Genomic DNA, 16,580 nt, shown 5'->3' on the forward strand with positions numbered 1-16,580 from the left:
AGACAGTGACGAGCAAAACAACAAGCATGTATTCTGCTCTCGAGAAGCAAATAGTTTCAAATATCAATCAGCATATAAATCCTGGAGATTTACATGAATATATTTCACACATTCATTATTTCATTATAGGCTTGTCAACAAGTTATAGAGTATTTCATACCATAAAGGGCGCCTATTGGTTCCTCTCCACCCTTATTTTTCTCTCATGTTCTTATTTACTTCCTTTTCGTATTGTATTATCTTATTAACATAGATGTTTTTAGTCAGCTGGTTGGAAATAACTCTCAAAGCTCTGGAACAGTTGGAAGCAGGAGCCCAGCTGCTGGAGGTAGGAAAATTGTCTCATATTCTGAGATTATTGTCAACCAAAGGAATTTGATTCAGAATATGTACCTAGTTCAGATACCTATTAAATATAGTGTACTATGTTGTATGCCAGTAAGCAGCTCTAACTTGTAAAAGTATAATCTGCACAAAAGTTGAAACACCATTTTTAATTTGAAGAAAAGCACTTAATCTTGTGAAAATAGTTTATATGTCAGCAAGAAAGTAACAGAAGTTGAGTTTTTCTGAACTGCAGTGTTTATTCTTAAATTATCAGGTTGATTTTTCTTTTTTTTGGTGCTGGAAATCGAACTCAGGACCTTGCGCCTGCAAGGCAGGTGCTGTGCCACTGAGCTACATCCCTAGCCTCAGGTTGATTTCTCAATGACAATATTTTATATGTACAAGTTATACACTTCTACCTTAGCTGATACAGTAATAAAGTGGAACATCTCAGTGTTAAGCACTGCACAAAACTATTTATAGTTTACAAGTGAAAATGGCTATTAACATCCTAGCATGGTTTGAAGGAATGATGACTTACTGAGCCAGTTAATAAGCCTTATTTTTACTGGTTAGCAAAGTAAGGTTTTTAGATTTAAAAAAATCGTTGTATAGTTTCCTTCTGAACACTTCATGTATATTGAGTTCCTTAATACCTTGAGGGGGAGGTACTGTTATTTCCATCCTTTCACTCAGATGAGGAAACAAACAAAAAAGAACGAAAGAAAATCCAGACTGTTGTTGAAAAGTAAGTTACTTAAAGTCACCCAGCTACTAGTGGATTAGCCAGGACTAATCTAGCCAGGCACACAGACTCTAGACAGCCTATATTTTTGTCAACTCCACTATCAAAAATTAAATTGAAAGCAAATTTTTTTTTGCCCCTGTAGCATAGCCGCTTGAATAGCATAGGGAACTGCTTGGGAGATTAAAAAGCTTGCCTCAAATTAGCACACTTGCAATCCAGCTAGTTGGGGTACTGAGGCAGGAGAATCCTAAGCTCAAGGCTAGGATGGGCAGCTCAGGGAGACCATGTCTCACAATACAAAAGCACTGGAAGGGCTGGGGTGGTAGCTCTGTGACAGAGTACCCCTGTCTACAAAACAGACAGGTATAAACAAACAAATGAACAACTAAAAAAACAAGACCTAGAAATCAAAGCAAGTATTTCTGATTTCAGAATCTGTGCTTTCCATTGATCCCTGCTGACATTTGTTATCCGGTAGAGTGGAACCATGCTGGACAGGCCTTACCTGACCTGCGGCTGTCTCAGAGTCTATGCCGATCCCAGGGTTAAGATGTGAAAGGAAGAAATAAAGTCCAAGCTGTAAACTATTCTCCATGTTCCTGGAATTCACCCCAGAGGCCATTACCCTTCCTGTTTCTTTTGTTTTGTTTGTCCCCCCGCCCCCTGCTCCCTGTACCAGGAATCGAACTCATGACCTTGCGCTTGCCAGGCAGGCGCTGTGCCGCTGAGCTAAATCCTCAGCCCCTGTTTTTTGTTGTTGTTGTTGTTGCTGTTATAGTTGTTTTGGTTTTGTTGTTTTAGTTTTTTTTTTGAGATAGGGTCTTGCTGTGCAGTTCAGGCTTGTCTTGAACTCACTATGCTTGAACCTACTATGTAGCCCCAGGCCGGCTTTGAACTTAGGATCCTCCTGCCTCAGCACCCCAACTAGCCTCAGCCTCCCAAGTTCTGGGGTTACAGGCTTGTGCCAACACACCCGGCTCCCTTTCCCTTATTTTTGATACTAGTGTGGGCTTTAGGTATACACAGTGACAGTCCTCTTGTCAAATGCCAAACAGATGATTAAGTAGTCAGGTGCTTTAGATGGAAAGGCGAACTTTTGACACACAGGTAAAAATGTGTACTGAAGCAAAATTTAAAATGTATAAATCTCATTACTACACCTTTCTACCATCTAAAGAAGGGAGAAAAATCTGCTAATTTATATGTTGAAGGGTGTTTCCCTTTATCAACTGTTGCCTTTCCTGCTTGTACCAACTCCTTAAAAATTCAAGTGGAACAGTTTTTTAAAAACTTTACCACACTATACTAGTAAGTTTCCAGGAAGTTAGTAATCAGCAGAAATTGTACTGAGATCACGATGTACTTGGTATAGAGCTCAGTCCTAGGGAACTCAATTCAGGAAATTCAGAGTATAGAAAGTAGCTCCATATTGGGTCTAAATGAGTGGACATGTATATCAGTAAAATGTTGAAGGACTTCCTGTGGGGTTCTCAGGAAGTTTCACCAAGGAGGAATTTGTGCTGGGCTTCAAAGACTAGGGGGGGTACGCAAGGCTGCTTACTGAAGAATGGGGAAAGCATTTGAAGCAAGAGGCATTTTTAATGAAGTCCACCGATGGTAAGAATTTGACCACCCACTCTTCTCACACTGAGAGTAGAGAGTATAAATGGGAGCATTATCCTTGAGCCAAAAACAAAAGTTTGCCAGATCCTAAGGAATTCTGGTTAGTCATTAATTCAATTAATTGTTGTCATCAGGTGTCCAAAAAAAAAAAAAAAAAGCCAGCTAAGCAACAGTTTCCGAAGATTAAGACAATAGCAAGTGCTAAAGTTGTCACTGCTGCTCTCACCAAATGGCGTTGAGGTTGCTGCGTGGATGGAAGGCATTCAGCAAAGGTCAGATTGTCACCCCAGAGGGACCTGCTCACTCACACACACACAATGGTCTAATAAACACTGAACGTATTGCTGTTGGGAAGAAATGAGATGGTTTGTATTTGAAGGAAAGAAATAAATGGAGTGGAAGAGACTAAAGAAAATTTTGTGCCAAGTTTGAAAGTGATTCTTAGACATTTGCTTTCACAGTAGTGCGTTTTGTGTGTCCTTCTACATTTGCTCTTTATGTATCTGTTGAAAGTGTTGTGATTCCAGAAGTCCCCTCGTGGGGTGAGGAAGAGGTGGCATGAGTTGCTTGACAAAGAATAGTGAGAAGTCACCTCTTTGAAAGAAACCAAAGTTTAGTAATTCTTTTAGTGCCCTTTCAAGATCTGGACATTAAATGTTTGTGGTAAATTTGATTTTTAAAACTATATTTTTATTTTTATTTTTGGTTTTTGGTTTTTTGAGACAGATTCTCACTTTGTAGTTCAGGCTAGCCCTGAACTCTCTATGTAGTCCAGGCTGGCCTCAAACTCGGGCAACCCTCCTGCCTCAGCCTCCCAAGTACTGGGATTACAGACATGTGCCACCACACCTAGCTAAAATTATATTTTTAGATTAATTTCAATGGATTTTTTTTTAGATTTATTCTGTTTATCAAATTTAATTTTTAAACTGATTTACCAAATTTGCTATTTGTCAAAATTTCAAAATAAATGTAGCCGTGAATGTTCTGGCAGTTGGTGAGAATTGACCAATCCTGAAAACAGTTGTGTTTTTTGTAGATCAGATTACATAGGGTGAAGTAGGTTGGGGCAAAGGGTAGATGCTGGACAGAGGAACTCAGGGCTCCTTGAAGATTGATGGCCAACAAGTACTGGACTAGTTTGAATGTCTCTTACGGGAGTTGTCCTTGTTTGTGTATCTTAGATATTCACAGTTGGGTTTACGATAAGAGCTGCTGTAGGTCTTTCAGGACATATCTAACATGTTTCTCCTCCTCGCTGGTGTCACCATTGCAGGGTAAGAGTGCGGAATGTGGGTGGTGGTCAAAGCAAAGTCTGGCAAGACGAAGCATGAGCTTCCAGAAGCACCAGAGTGGTGTCTAGCCTTGAATTTCTGTTCTGGTGGGAGTGTACCCCTGAGCACTGACTCACTTTCTAAATGAACGAAGTCTGGTTTTCAGCTGTTTCATGAACGCAGAAATGGCTCATAAGTCTTCTCATCTATCCGTAGTGATCTTTCTGTTTGCCCCATCTTGGCTGCCCTGTTTTCACACTTGTGCTTTATCTCTGTTACAGGTGAAACTGCCTCAGATACGTCAAAATCTAAGCACTCTACCCTGAGTATAATCTCGCTGCTTACAGATCACTTGCTCAAGGCCTTCCACTGAATCAGTGCTAGGGCCACAATGAGGCCATTTTCTCACTATGTCCTTCTGTCTTCATGCCTCTTTAGTCTAGCTTAAATTTCATCAGCCATCATTACATTAACTCTCTGGTAAATATCCTCAACTCTTTCTGACTTTTACATACAAAACCCCCAAATCTGTGTGGGCCCAACCTCCCGGTGGGAGCCCACCACGTGACTGAATATTGCTGAAGTAAATCACATTCCTGTGCAGAAATAGTTTGCGGTTTGCTGTCACAAGCCTCGGGGGACTCCCGACAGTGCCTAGCAGTGTTGCTGAGTTTCTTGGTCTTTCATTCTCCAGATCAGCTACTTTATGCTTTCTTTCCTCACACCTCTCAACCTCTTTCCCCTCAGCTGATTGTCTCACACCATAGTAAGCTGAGAAAGCAAGCCTTCAGACCATAGTGTGAAGTCTAGTTTATCTTTTCTTTGGTGTTGAAACTGTATCCTTATTCAGAGTCATGAAGATTTACTTCTGTGCTTTATTTTAATAATTGCATAGTTTTAGCAGGTGTATCTGCTGTGTTGTAGGCATCCAAGTGCATTTCTTTGCGATGTGTTGTACCATTTGCTGAAAAGACGTCTTTCCCCACTGAGTGATGGAAAATCTATAGGCCATAAATGTAAGGATTTATTTCTGGACTCTCAGTTCTATTTCATTGATCCCTGTGTATCTTCTTTATACTGTACTGCGTACAGTACTACACTGTTTTGATTTGTAGCCTTGTTAAGTAAGTTTTGAAATAGGAGGTGTGAATCTCCCATCCAATGATTCTTAACCTTTTTTTTTGGGTTACAGAAATAAGATAACCAGGGGTGAGAGTATGACTCAGTGGTTCAGCACTTGCCTGGCATGCCTGAGGCCCTGGGTTCATCCCCAGCACCACAAGCCCAGACGGACAAACAACAAACTTTAAACAGGATTAGCATAATCACCTTTTTTTAGTTCCAGTTGGACAAATACAGTAAGTTTGAATTCTACTCACAGGCAAAGTGTAATTTCTTGATACAGTTACATGCATTCAGTGTTCATATAGAAAGGTCATGTCACTTTCCACATCTAGTTGGTTTTGACTTTTTAGACTTGCTCGTATCAGGCTGTCTTCTGAGGCCTCATGGTGAGAACAGGCTCATTTGGGGTACACGGAGGTCATCATTGTAGTTACTGAATTAGTACAGTCCAAGAGGTTTGTTTGTTAATTTTCTATATGGTTATTGTCTTAGTTACTTTTATCTCTCTTGTTGCTGAGTCGAAATACCCAATGCCCAAAATTAAGGAAGGAAAGATTGATTTAGCTCATAGTTGTAGAGGTTTCAGTCCATAATCAGCTGGCTCCAAGGCAGGATGGCATGGCACAGGGGCAACAGTTCAAGATGGCAGAAAACAGCAAGAGCAACAAGAGCAAGATGGGGGGGCAAACCTCTTTTCCTCCGTTATATTGTAAGCAGGCAACCTGCCCTAGGTGGGTGTAGCACTCACACCATCTCTGTGCCCTCCTCTTGCACAGGCTCAGGATGTTTACAAAGTGAGGACCCTGGCCCCCTGCTGAGTTATTTAGTTAAGCTTCTATACTTCTCAAGTTGACACGGTGTATTAGCCATTACAGTTATAGATAAGATTTTACCTTTAACGTGTTTTAATTATGAAATAACAAGAGATGTGTCTAAGACATAAATGTACGGTTAATGTAATAATTGATTATAAAATATAACCCCATGTAATAACAGTCACCAAGGACCCCTCTGTTCTTTCCAGATCACAACTCCCAAGAGGAAACTGCTGTCTTGCTGTTGTGATTCATCTCTTCCTTCTTTTCTTTTTCTTTTTTGGTTTTTTGAAGCAGAGTCTCACTGTGTAGTTAGGACAGGCTGGCCTTGCACTTGCTTATGTAGCTCAAGCTGGCCTTCTGCAGTGATCCTCCTGCCTCAGCCTCCTGAGCGTTGGGATTATAGGTGTTCGCCACCAATCTGACTCTTCCTTCCTTTTCTAAAATCTTATTGTCCCTAAACACCTTCCCCTACTTTTGAACTTTATATACAAAAACAGTAATACTATATGTGTTTTATGTCTTTAGAAAAACAGCATGGACTAATTTGTAGAATCCATTTAGTTATTGCACAGGACTGTAGTTCTTATGTTTTCATTGCCATATAGAATTCTGTTACGGGAATGTACTTGCCGCTGAGCTAAGTCCCCAGCCCCTTGACTTTATTATTGGTAGAATATTAGATATAAAGATTCTGTAAGCCATTTCTATATAGGTAGGTGTCCTGGTGCATGTGTGCAGGAGTGTATTTAAAGTATATTTACCGGGGCTGGGGATTTAGCTCAATGGCACAGCGCCTGCCTGGCAAGTGCGAGGTTGTGAGTTCAATTCCTGGTACCAGCAAAAAACCAAAACCAAAACCAAAAAAAAAAAAGTATATTTACCTAAAAGAAGAATTGCTTAGTCATAAAAATACATGATTCTTTACTTAGGATACAAAATTGTTTTCCAAAATTACTGTACCAAATTATAGTCCAGCCAGTAGTACTGTGTAAAAGTTCTTATTGCTTATCACCATCAACATTTATCATCAGACATTTTAATCTTAGGTAATCTAGTGGATATATTGTGCTTTTACTTTGTATTTCTTGGGGCCAGGGATATAGCTCAGTGGCACAAGCACCTGCCTGGCAAGTGCAAGGTCCTGAGTACCTTTGATTCCTGGTACCAAAAAAAGCAAAACCCCCCCAAAAACCCATTACTTTGTATTTCTCCCAGTTGTGAGGTTGCACACATCTCATGCTTGTATTCACCCCTTGGATTTCCTGGTATGATGCACCTGTGATGTACCTATTTTTCTTGTTGGGTGCCGATGCTTCCTCTTCCTCTACCTCCTCAAGTTCGTTATACCCAGAGTGTAATTTCTTTGATGATTATCCATATTTTAATGTCTTCTGTTCTGACTTATTTCATTTCTTTAGTGAACAGAAATTATTTTTATATGGCTGAAGTTACTAGTTTTTTTCCCTTATGGTCAGTATTTTTGTTTTGTATTTTGATTAAGGTAACTCTTTTTGCCAGGAAATGAAGATTTTTTTTTGTATTACAATATAAACCTTTGTACTTTCCTATTTGGTTTGTGTTTAGGTTTATAATCTAATTGGGAATAAAGGTTTATGTTATGGCGTAGGGTGTCTAATTTTACTCTGTTTCCTACACAGATGTAGAAAATGTTTCTTAGAACCTTTTATTGAAAGCCTTTCCTTGCTGTATGCTCTGCAGCGCTCCTGTGTTATACACACGTGTCCACATGTATGTGGGGCTGTTTGTGGGCCCTGCCACCTGTTCTGAATTACTTTGATTCCCGTAGCTTGGAAGTAAGCCTTGATACCTACCAGCTGGTTTCCCCAATGAGGGATACCTGCCTGCCTTCATATTCTTGGCCTTTCACGTTTCCACATCAATTTTAGAGTTGGCTTGTCAAGTTCCACAGATTTTGATTGGAATTGCATTGAATCTACACATCACTTTGAGAAGAATTTGTATCTTTACATTATTGAACTCTACATTCCATGATCATGATGTAAATCTCCCTTTCTTTCTTTCTTTTTTTTTTTTTTGGTTTTTTCTCCGGTACCGGGAACCGAACTCACGACCTTGCGCATGCCAGGCAGGCGCTTTTGCCGCTGAGCTAAATCCCCAGCCCCAATCTCCCTTTCTTTAAATGTTCTTTAAACTATCCCAGTAATGTTTTATAATTTTCCTTAAAGAGGGCTTGCATAGTTTTTGTTAATTTTATCCCAGTGTAACTTGATTTTTTTTTTTTTGAGACAGTATCTATTTATGTAGTGCAGGCTGGCCTTGAACTTGCAGTGATCCTCCTGCCTGAGCCTCCTGAGTGCTGGGATTATTACATGCATATGCCATCTTGCCTGCTCACTTCATTTTTAAAAATATAGTTGTACATGTTGTTTTAATTTTTAAGCTTTATATTGTTTCTACATGGAAATACGATTATTTTTTAGTGTAGTAAAAATGTACTGTTTGTAGCAGTTTTTTTTCTTTTTTTTTTTTTTAATCTTTTTGAGACAGGATCTCACTATGCAATTCAGGTTGGCTTTGAGCTCACTTTGTAGTCCAGGCTGGCCTCGAACTCACAATGATCCTCCTGCCTCAGCCAGACCTAGTGCTGGGATTATAGGCATGTGCCGCCACGCCTGGCAGTAGCAGTCTTTTTATTGATTCTTTCTCGTTTTGTTGGTGTTGGTGGTGGTGGTGTTTTTTGTTTTTTGAGACAGGGCCTCACTGTGTAGTTTAGACTGGCCTTGAACTCGTTATGTAGCCTGTGCTGGCCTCGAACTTGCCGTGATCCTCCTGCCTTACTCTTTTTATCGATTCTGGCAATTTTCACTAGGTACTTTTTTTTTTTGGCCTGTGTGACCACTGCCTTTGTAAATGGCAGCTTTTTGTTTTCCAGTCCCTATACATTTTGATTCTTTCTTATTTTACTATACCAGCTTGTTCTTCTGGTGTGGTGTTTATCAGGAGTGGTGATAACAGGCATTTTTGTTGTGGTTTTAATCTGAAAGGAACTGTTTTCATATTTGCGTAGGATTTTTTAGAAGTACCTTTTATTGAATTCTGGAAATACCCTTTACTCTTTGTTTCCTAAGGGGTTTTGTTTGTTTGCTTTCTAACCAAAGTAAATACTGACTCTTATCAGATACTTGCTCCAAATCTTTTAAAATGGTCACTTTTTTTCTTGGAATCTATTATGTGGTTCATTTCACTGATGAGAATTTTTAGTGTTACAAGCCACCTTGCGTGCTTGGGGGCAAGCCAGCTTGATTTTCGCATCCTTGCTGCTAAGTGAGAGCGACCTGGACTCATCCTTTTCAAGTGCTGATACCAAGGTTATACTGTCACAAAATGAGTTATGGAATAAATCCTTTTTCTTACCTTCTGGGGCAAATTTTATATCCTATTAAAATTATTTATTCTTTGAATATTTTATACAACTTGCTTGTGAGGTCATCTGGGCCTGGAGTTTTCCATCTCAGCATAAATTGTCCATAATACCCTCTGTTATACTTTGTTCAGCAGAATCAGTTGTTTCATCTTGCTTTTTAATCATTCTTGATATTGGTCACATCTTCTTTTATCTTGCTAAGATTTGTTAAGTTTGAAAGTCTTTTCAAATAACCAATGTTTGGCTTTGATGCTCTGTTGAATGTTTGCTTTCTGTGTCATACATCTCTACTTTTCCTTCTGTGGTTAAGGTTTATTTTTTGTCACTTCTTGAGGCATATGCTTAACTCAGTAATTTCAGCCTCTTTTTTTCCCTACACATTCATTTAAGGATATACATTTCTGTTTGTAGATTCTGCATCCTACAAATTTTTTATGTAGTGTTTTCATTGTTGTTCAGCTTAAAATAATTTTCAGACTTTCATTATGACTTTTGATTCGTGTCTTATTGATAGTAATTCCATAACAATGGCATTCACATAATGGTTAAGGATTGTTTTTGTCTTTTTGAGACAAGGTCTCGCTGTGTAGTTCAGGCTGCCCTTAGCTCCCTTTGTAGCCCAGGGTGATCTTCAGTTCACAATGATCCTCCTGCCTCAGCCTCCTAAGTGCTGGGGTTATAGGCATGTACCACCACGCCTGGCTGGTTAAGGATTTTATGGCTTATAATTACGTTATTTCTGATGTCTCCACGGCTACTGAGAGTGACTCACTCAGTATATATTTGGGCATATTCTCCCTGACAAGTGGCAAGTAGCAAGAATGTACAGAAGAGAATAAAATTTATCCTTGTGCGTGTTTCTGTTGCTGTACAAAAACTTGCTGGTGAGTTTCTTGTACATTCTCAGCTCAGTTCCAAGACTGGTATTGTAGTTAGACTGTCACCTTGGTTACACACTGACTTTTATTTTTCTCTGTTTTAGCTGTGTTGGAGTAGAAGAACACCATGCTGTTGACATTGACCTGTATCACTGTCCCAACTGTGCACTTCTGCACGGCTCGTCCTTGAGTAAGTACTGAAGGCCTAAACAGAAATTGAAGTTTTGAACTTTACATGGCATGATGATACTTTAATAGTACGTTAGCTATATTATACCCACCAGGAACTGTAAGGAAGATTTCACCAAATGTTTAGAATGCAATTTTTATCTGAATTAGTAAATAACTTATTAAATAAATCAAAAGAATAAAGGAAAAAATATTAGCACTTTAAATTCCCAGAGCTCTTAAACTTAAGTACATATATTTGAGAAGTGCAGTAAACTTTTTCTGATCTGAAACTTATTTTGATTGATTTTATCTCTTCACAAATCAAAATCTTCCAGTAGTATTTTGGGGCAGTGTACAGTATACACATATGCATTATATCTTTATGAGAAAATTAGTGTATTGATAAGCTAAGATACTACTTACATTTTCTACGTTTGGTTATTTTGAATATGGCTTGGAGTCCTGCTTGGTCCTCTCTGGTTGGAACTTCTCTGCCAAGGTCTCCGAGAAATCTGAGCTGAACGAATGCTTTAGAATATTTCCTTATGAAATACAGGATGTCTGTTTTGTTAGTTACACAGTGTAAACATTAAGGTAGAACTGTCACATGTATAATTTAACTAGTTTCATGTTATAAGTGTTTTAAAGAATCTTACTCTTGAGTAGCACTAATGTGGTGTATAACTTGATGTAATTATTGACCAAGAATAATTCTTAGAGAAAGTAAATAATACAATGTTGTTATCTCAACGGAAGCAGAACTAAAATTTATAATGGTTTTAGTTTAGATTCAAATGCTTAATCTTAAAAATAACTAATTTGAATTTAAATTTAACTTGTATGAAATATTGAGTTACTAAGAGGCAGAAAAATACAGTCTACTGTATGTGGTGCACTTTATTTTCTATTTCCCCCATATGATTTCATCTTTTAGAAACCTTGTCACACTCACTGAGATGATTACATAGTCCTTAATGGACTGCAGTCTGCGCTTTGAATAATGGTGCGTCCGAGGAGAGCTGGCCTATTGTGCGGCTCTTCTGTTGCTTCTCATCCTTGAAGAGCAGAAGATCAGGCACTGGCCAGCTCCTAGGCAAAGGTCCAACTCTGAGCAGGCAGAGGGACGATGCCCGAGACTTAATAATCTGTTTTGTCCTGATGTAAGGCTCACCTCCCCGCCCCGCCGTCACCCAGCATGGGTAATCCCTTTTGATTCCCATCCCTTTCTTATTAAGCATCACTTGCTATCCAAGGTTTCCTGTTCCTTTCAGAGTTCTCCATGACTCATTATAGATACCATTTAGACAGTAAAATACCCACTTAGTATGCCAAATTTAGACTTTACTCTTTGTTAGGATTTTTTTTTTTTCCTTTTGGTGGCACTGGGATTGAATCTGGGGCCTTTGCAGTGAGCTACATCCCAGCCCTTTTTCATTTTTTATTTTGAGACAGGGTCTTGCTAAATTGCCCAGGTGGGACTCAAATTTATGATTGCCCTGCTTCAGCCTTCCTCAGCACTGTGGCTATAGTTGTGAACTGGGCTGGGCTCCTTGATTGGGAATCACGAACAGGAGTCTCAGGAAGTTCTCAGAAAACAGTCTGATACTCACATATGTATTCTGTGTGTTCCTCTGGCACTTGCAGTCTAACACGAAATTTGCTCTCCTTTCCCTATGACCATTACTAAAGTATTCCTTTACTAGTCTCCTTCCTTAAGAAGTTCAAGCCGAGTGTGGTGGTGCACACCTGTAATCCCAGCCCTCAGGAGGCTGAGGCAGGAAGATTGCTGTGAGTTCAAGGCCAGTCCCAGGTACATAGTGAGTTTAACACCAGCCTGAATTGCATAGCACGACCTTGTTTCAAAAAACTAAGAAAAAAAAATTCAGTCAACTTTTGCAGTGAGTGTTTTTTTATTTTAATCATGTTGGCCCAATAGGACAGTTGTATCTTTCTGTTGCTCTCCTACAAATCAGCACATCTAAAGGAAGTGATAACTGGTAGTTTATTATATGCCAGAGGCTTTGTTGGGTGAATACTTGAACTAAGTATGATCCTCCTTATCTCTTTTGATATTTATAACAACGTGGCATGCAGTGTAAGAATTATCTAACTGGTTGTTTTATGGAACTACTTGGCAGAGCTAGATTTTGGATGCACAGTTGCCAAATCCCAAAGCTAGTAGCAAAAGTGAAAATTAAAACAGTGCATCTTCCTTTTTGCTTTTAAATGATGTTGCTCATTGTTAATGCAGGGCTTGAGCAAGGTAACTGCATGGTAGGAATTGGCAGGATGTGAGTTACTACCCCTTTCCTGGACGTAGCTTCGCAGTGTGCAGCAAGTATTTAAAAATAATAATCTGTGCTTGCTTCGGCAGCATATGCACTAAAAATAATAATCTAGCGTTTCTAGAAATTTATACTGAGGAATTCATCAGGGAAACAATCTATATGAATATTAATCACAGCATTGTTTGAACAAAGTTTCAGGATGAACTCAGTGCTTAAAAAAGTTATAATGGTGCATCCACATCTTAAAATTCTAGGCTGCCTTTAAATTGCTTTTGAATATTTAATAAGGATAAAATGCTCATGATAAGAAAGATAAGCAGGATAAATATTGTGATCCCACTTAAAAATAAAATGGAATTATCCTATCTGTGTATAGTAAAAAACCTGGAATGAAATGCCCTTGAATTCTAGGAGTGGTTTTAAGTGAGAAAAAAGTAATATGTAAAGGTTGCCTTAATGGAATTTTCTAAGATTTTTCTGTGGTTCTAAATTTTTCTAATGAGATTTTTAAAAACTGGGATTTACTCTCTTTCATATTGGAGATGTGGCTGCAATAAGTTATTTGGGAATCATATGTTAGATGGTTAGATTTGAATAAGCCTGATTTTCATTCCTATTGATTATTTAGCATGACCCTCCTCATCCATATGAGGATACAGTATTAATTGTATTATCATGATCTTGGTATGGCGAAGGTTTAAAATAACCTGGTAGCCAGGTGTGGTAGTGAATGCATATAATCCCTGCATTCAGGAGGCTAAGGCAGGAGGATTGCAGAGAGCTCAAGGCCAACCTGAACTATATAGAGACCCTGCCTCAAAAATAAATTATCTATCTATCATCCTGTCTACCTGTCATCTGTCTTAGAATCACAGAGTTGTTTTCCTCCTAACATTTTGTTATGAAAATGTTAAAACATACAGGAAAAGCTGAAGTAATTTTATAGTGACTACCTGTAAACCTTCATTATGTAGGTCCTGCTATTAACATTTTATGTTAAGTTGCTCTACCACTTATCTCTCCATGTAACTCTCACTATTTTTTATTTCTTACTGCATTTTTTATGCATTTCGGAGTAAGCTGCAAACTTCAGTACATTATCCAGAATCGTGGGATTTTAGGCTTAACAGTGATTTTCAAGCTTACACAATAAAATCTCACATTGATTCCACACAGAGAGCTGTGTGCAGTGGCACTCGAGTGGAGGTGGGAGTGAGATCCAGCCTCTTCCTGGGTCTCTTCTGCACCTCTGTCTTTTTCAGGTGCCTCCCACAGTTTGCAGATTGACACTGTCCCCAACCTGCTTGAGCTTCGCCTGGGGAATCCAGGCCTAGAGGCATTGGTGACCAGCCCAAGGCTGCAGAGAAAGTAAATGAATGAGCTAGGAATCAGTGCCAATTTCCTGAGTGTGGTTGTTGTGACTACTCGTGATCATAGCCTCCTGGAGCTGTGGGATCTAAGATCCCCACTTTGAATCACCCGTGAAGTTTTGTCATCCTACCTGTCTCAATTACGAGTCAGTAAGCTGTTCTTCATGCCAGTATAAATGTACTATACTTATTTTAGAAGTAAATCATCACATAAAAGAGAAAGGAATTACAGTGTTAAATGGATTTCTTTTTTTGTTGTAGTTATTGTTGTTGTTTTTGAGGTGGGGTCTTGCTGTGTCGTCCAGGCTGGCCTTGAACTCTGTGTAGCCCAGGCTGGCCTGGGACTTGCAGTGATCCTCCTGCCTTGGTCTCCTGAGCACTGAGGATTACAGGCGTGCACCACTACACCTGGTTTAATGTAGATTTCTGATGTGGGATAAAAGGCCCTGTCCTGAGAGAATAATTTGGATGATCTGGATAATCATATTGTACCTAGTGTTCTCAGAAAAATCACAGTTTTAAATAATTTGGTAATGTCATGGTGTGGATAAGTAAGGGTATTATAAAATACTTCATTTCTTGATTTAAATTATTTAATTTTTAAATTATTTTGAAATAAAAAATAGATTCTAAAAACTCACAAATGAATTCTCTAAAATTGCAGCAGTAATTAAGTGAAATTTACTTCTGTGGACTGGAAATGTATTAAAAACTTAAGGTTTTTTTTCATATCTTTAAAAAGTTTATGACTCTCCAGTCAAAACCAACAGGGTGTATCAGGTACGTCTCTCCTGAAGGTGAGCGGTTTCATTGTACTTGCAGTTGTTTTTTCTGAACATGTAGACGTTCTGATCAGAAAGTATATCATGTCAAGAGCTGGGTGAGGTGGCTGTTGCTCCCCAGGAGGCTGCAGCAAGAGGATCACAAGTTCGTAGTCAGCCTGGGCAATCTAGTGAGACCCTGTCTCAAAACAAAAAATAAAGGCGGCTCTGGACTGTAGCTCGAGATGGCGTGCTTGCCTAGTGAGTGCAAGGCCTGGGGCTCAGTCCCCAGCACAAATCAATTAATGACGGACGTAGTGCCACCACTTACCAAGAATGTTTTCTTGAAATACAGTGAAAAAGAGGAGAAACTGGCACAGGCATGACTACACAGAGATTGATGATGGTTCCAAACCAGTACAAGCTGGAACCAGGACTTTCGTCAAAGAGTTACGTGCTCGAGTCTTCCCAAGGTATGGACACTAACTGAACAATTCCAGCTGGCTGATGAAATGACATTATATAAAGCAGTATTTTCAAGCTTTAGGCTGCAATACATTATTGTTCTCAACTGGCTTTTTGCTTTCCCTCATTGAAATAGAGTAGGAAATACCTTACATTGCAGGTAAAAGGAATAAACATAATTTCATGGAATAGTTCCTGTCTGTATATGCATAGCGCTCACCATGTAAAAATACACTTCTTAATGGTGGTCACAGTCCAAAAGCTTTGCGATATGCTGATGTGAAGCAGTTGTCCCCAGTGCTTAGTTCCTTTTGAGAAGCGACTGCTGCTGCTTTTCTTTCATCTCATCCTCTTTGGAGCTGCTCCCCCTCCCCCCATTATCTTCGTTATCAGTCTGGTCTACCAGAAGCTCCTACAGCCTTTGCTTAGCTGTTGATGGCACCAAGGCTGAGCTTTTTGATTTTTAAAAATAATAGAATATATTTTGGTTGTCTGTGGCTCAAAGAAAGTCAAAAGCATTATAAGGCATTTAATCATGCTAATTTAGATCATTTCCTATTCACTGCCTGATGTCTGTTTAAAGTGGTAATGCTTAATAGGCTTTTACACCAGATTGTATCCAGGCTTGATAAAGAGGGGAAGTAGATTTAAATTTAAACCACAGTATCACATGTGGCCTATTATGGAATTTTTTTTCTGATCCTGAAATGAAAAACAATAAACAAGAAAAAAACCCTGCTCTTTTTCCTTTAGGTTTTCTGTCTGTCCTCCTGCCCTTTCATCCTTAAACAGAAGCATACTGATAAGCATCCATATTGGCTCCCTCAGGTCTACAGAAAAACAGAAAAAAACAAAACAAAACAAAAAAACAAACGAATAAACAGCGTTTGCACATGAGTTTGGTTATGTTACCGGTTTCGAAGTCATGGAAGTGTTTGCTTGCTTTCCCTGTGTTGGACGGTGCTGGAACGGCATCTTGAAAGCCTGAGTGTAGTCTGGGTCTTTCATGGGCCTGAGCAGGTCTGTGGCCGCCCTAAAACAGTGTGTACAGAGTAATGCCGTGTGAGCACACTCTTCTCAGCGGGAGAAGCCGTGGCTTTTACTTTTTCAGATAGGTTTGTGAGCCCCCTAAAAAGTAGTACTAAAAGCTTTGGCCTAGTAATTCATGTGGCTTTTCTGCCTAAGTGAACACAAATGAGAAGATATTGAAACTGTAATTACCATTCATTAAAGGTCTTGGTTTTATTTTGTGTAACTCCATAAGCCTTTGGATCATGTAAAGCCGTGGTAGAATAACAGTAACTACTAAATTACACATACTTGATA

The 16,580-nt window shown here is 39.1% G+C and overlaps 1 protein-coding gene across 1 annotated transcript in view; it reads left to right on the top strand.

The window, feature by feature from the left end:
- Positions 1–16,580, top strand: part of Kdm7a (lysine (K)-specific demethylase 7A) — a 92,134-nt gene that overhangs the window by 36,988 nt on the left and 38,566 nt on the right. The window contains exons 3-4 of the mRNA XM_013504921.1: positions 10,254–10,389; positions 15,145–15,262. Of these exons, the coding sequence (XP_013360375.1) occupies positions 10,254–10,389; positions 15,145–15,262 (254 nt within the window). The remainder of the gene's footprint in view (positions 1–10,253; positions 10,390–15,144; positions 15,263–16,580) is intronic.

The sequence above is a fragment of the Chinchilla lanigera genome, unplaced genomic scaffold, assembly GCF_000276665.1.
Source record: "Chinchilla lanigera isolate Chin_1 unplaced genomic scaffold, ChiLan1.0 scaffold00093, whole genome shotgun sequence".
NCBI classification, from domain to species: Eukaryota; Metazoa; Chordata; class Mammalia; order Rodentia; family Chinchillidae; genus Chinchilla; species Chinchilla lanigera.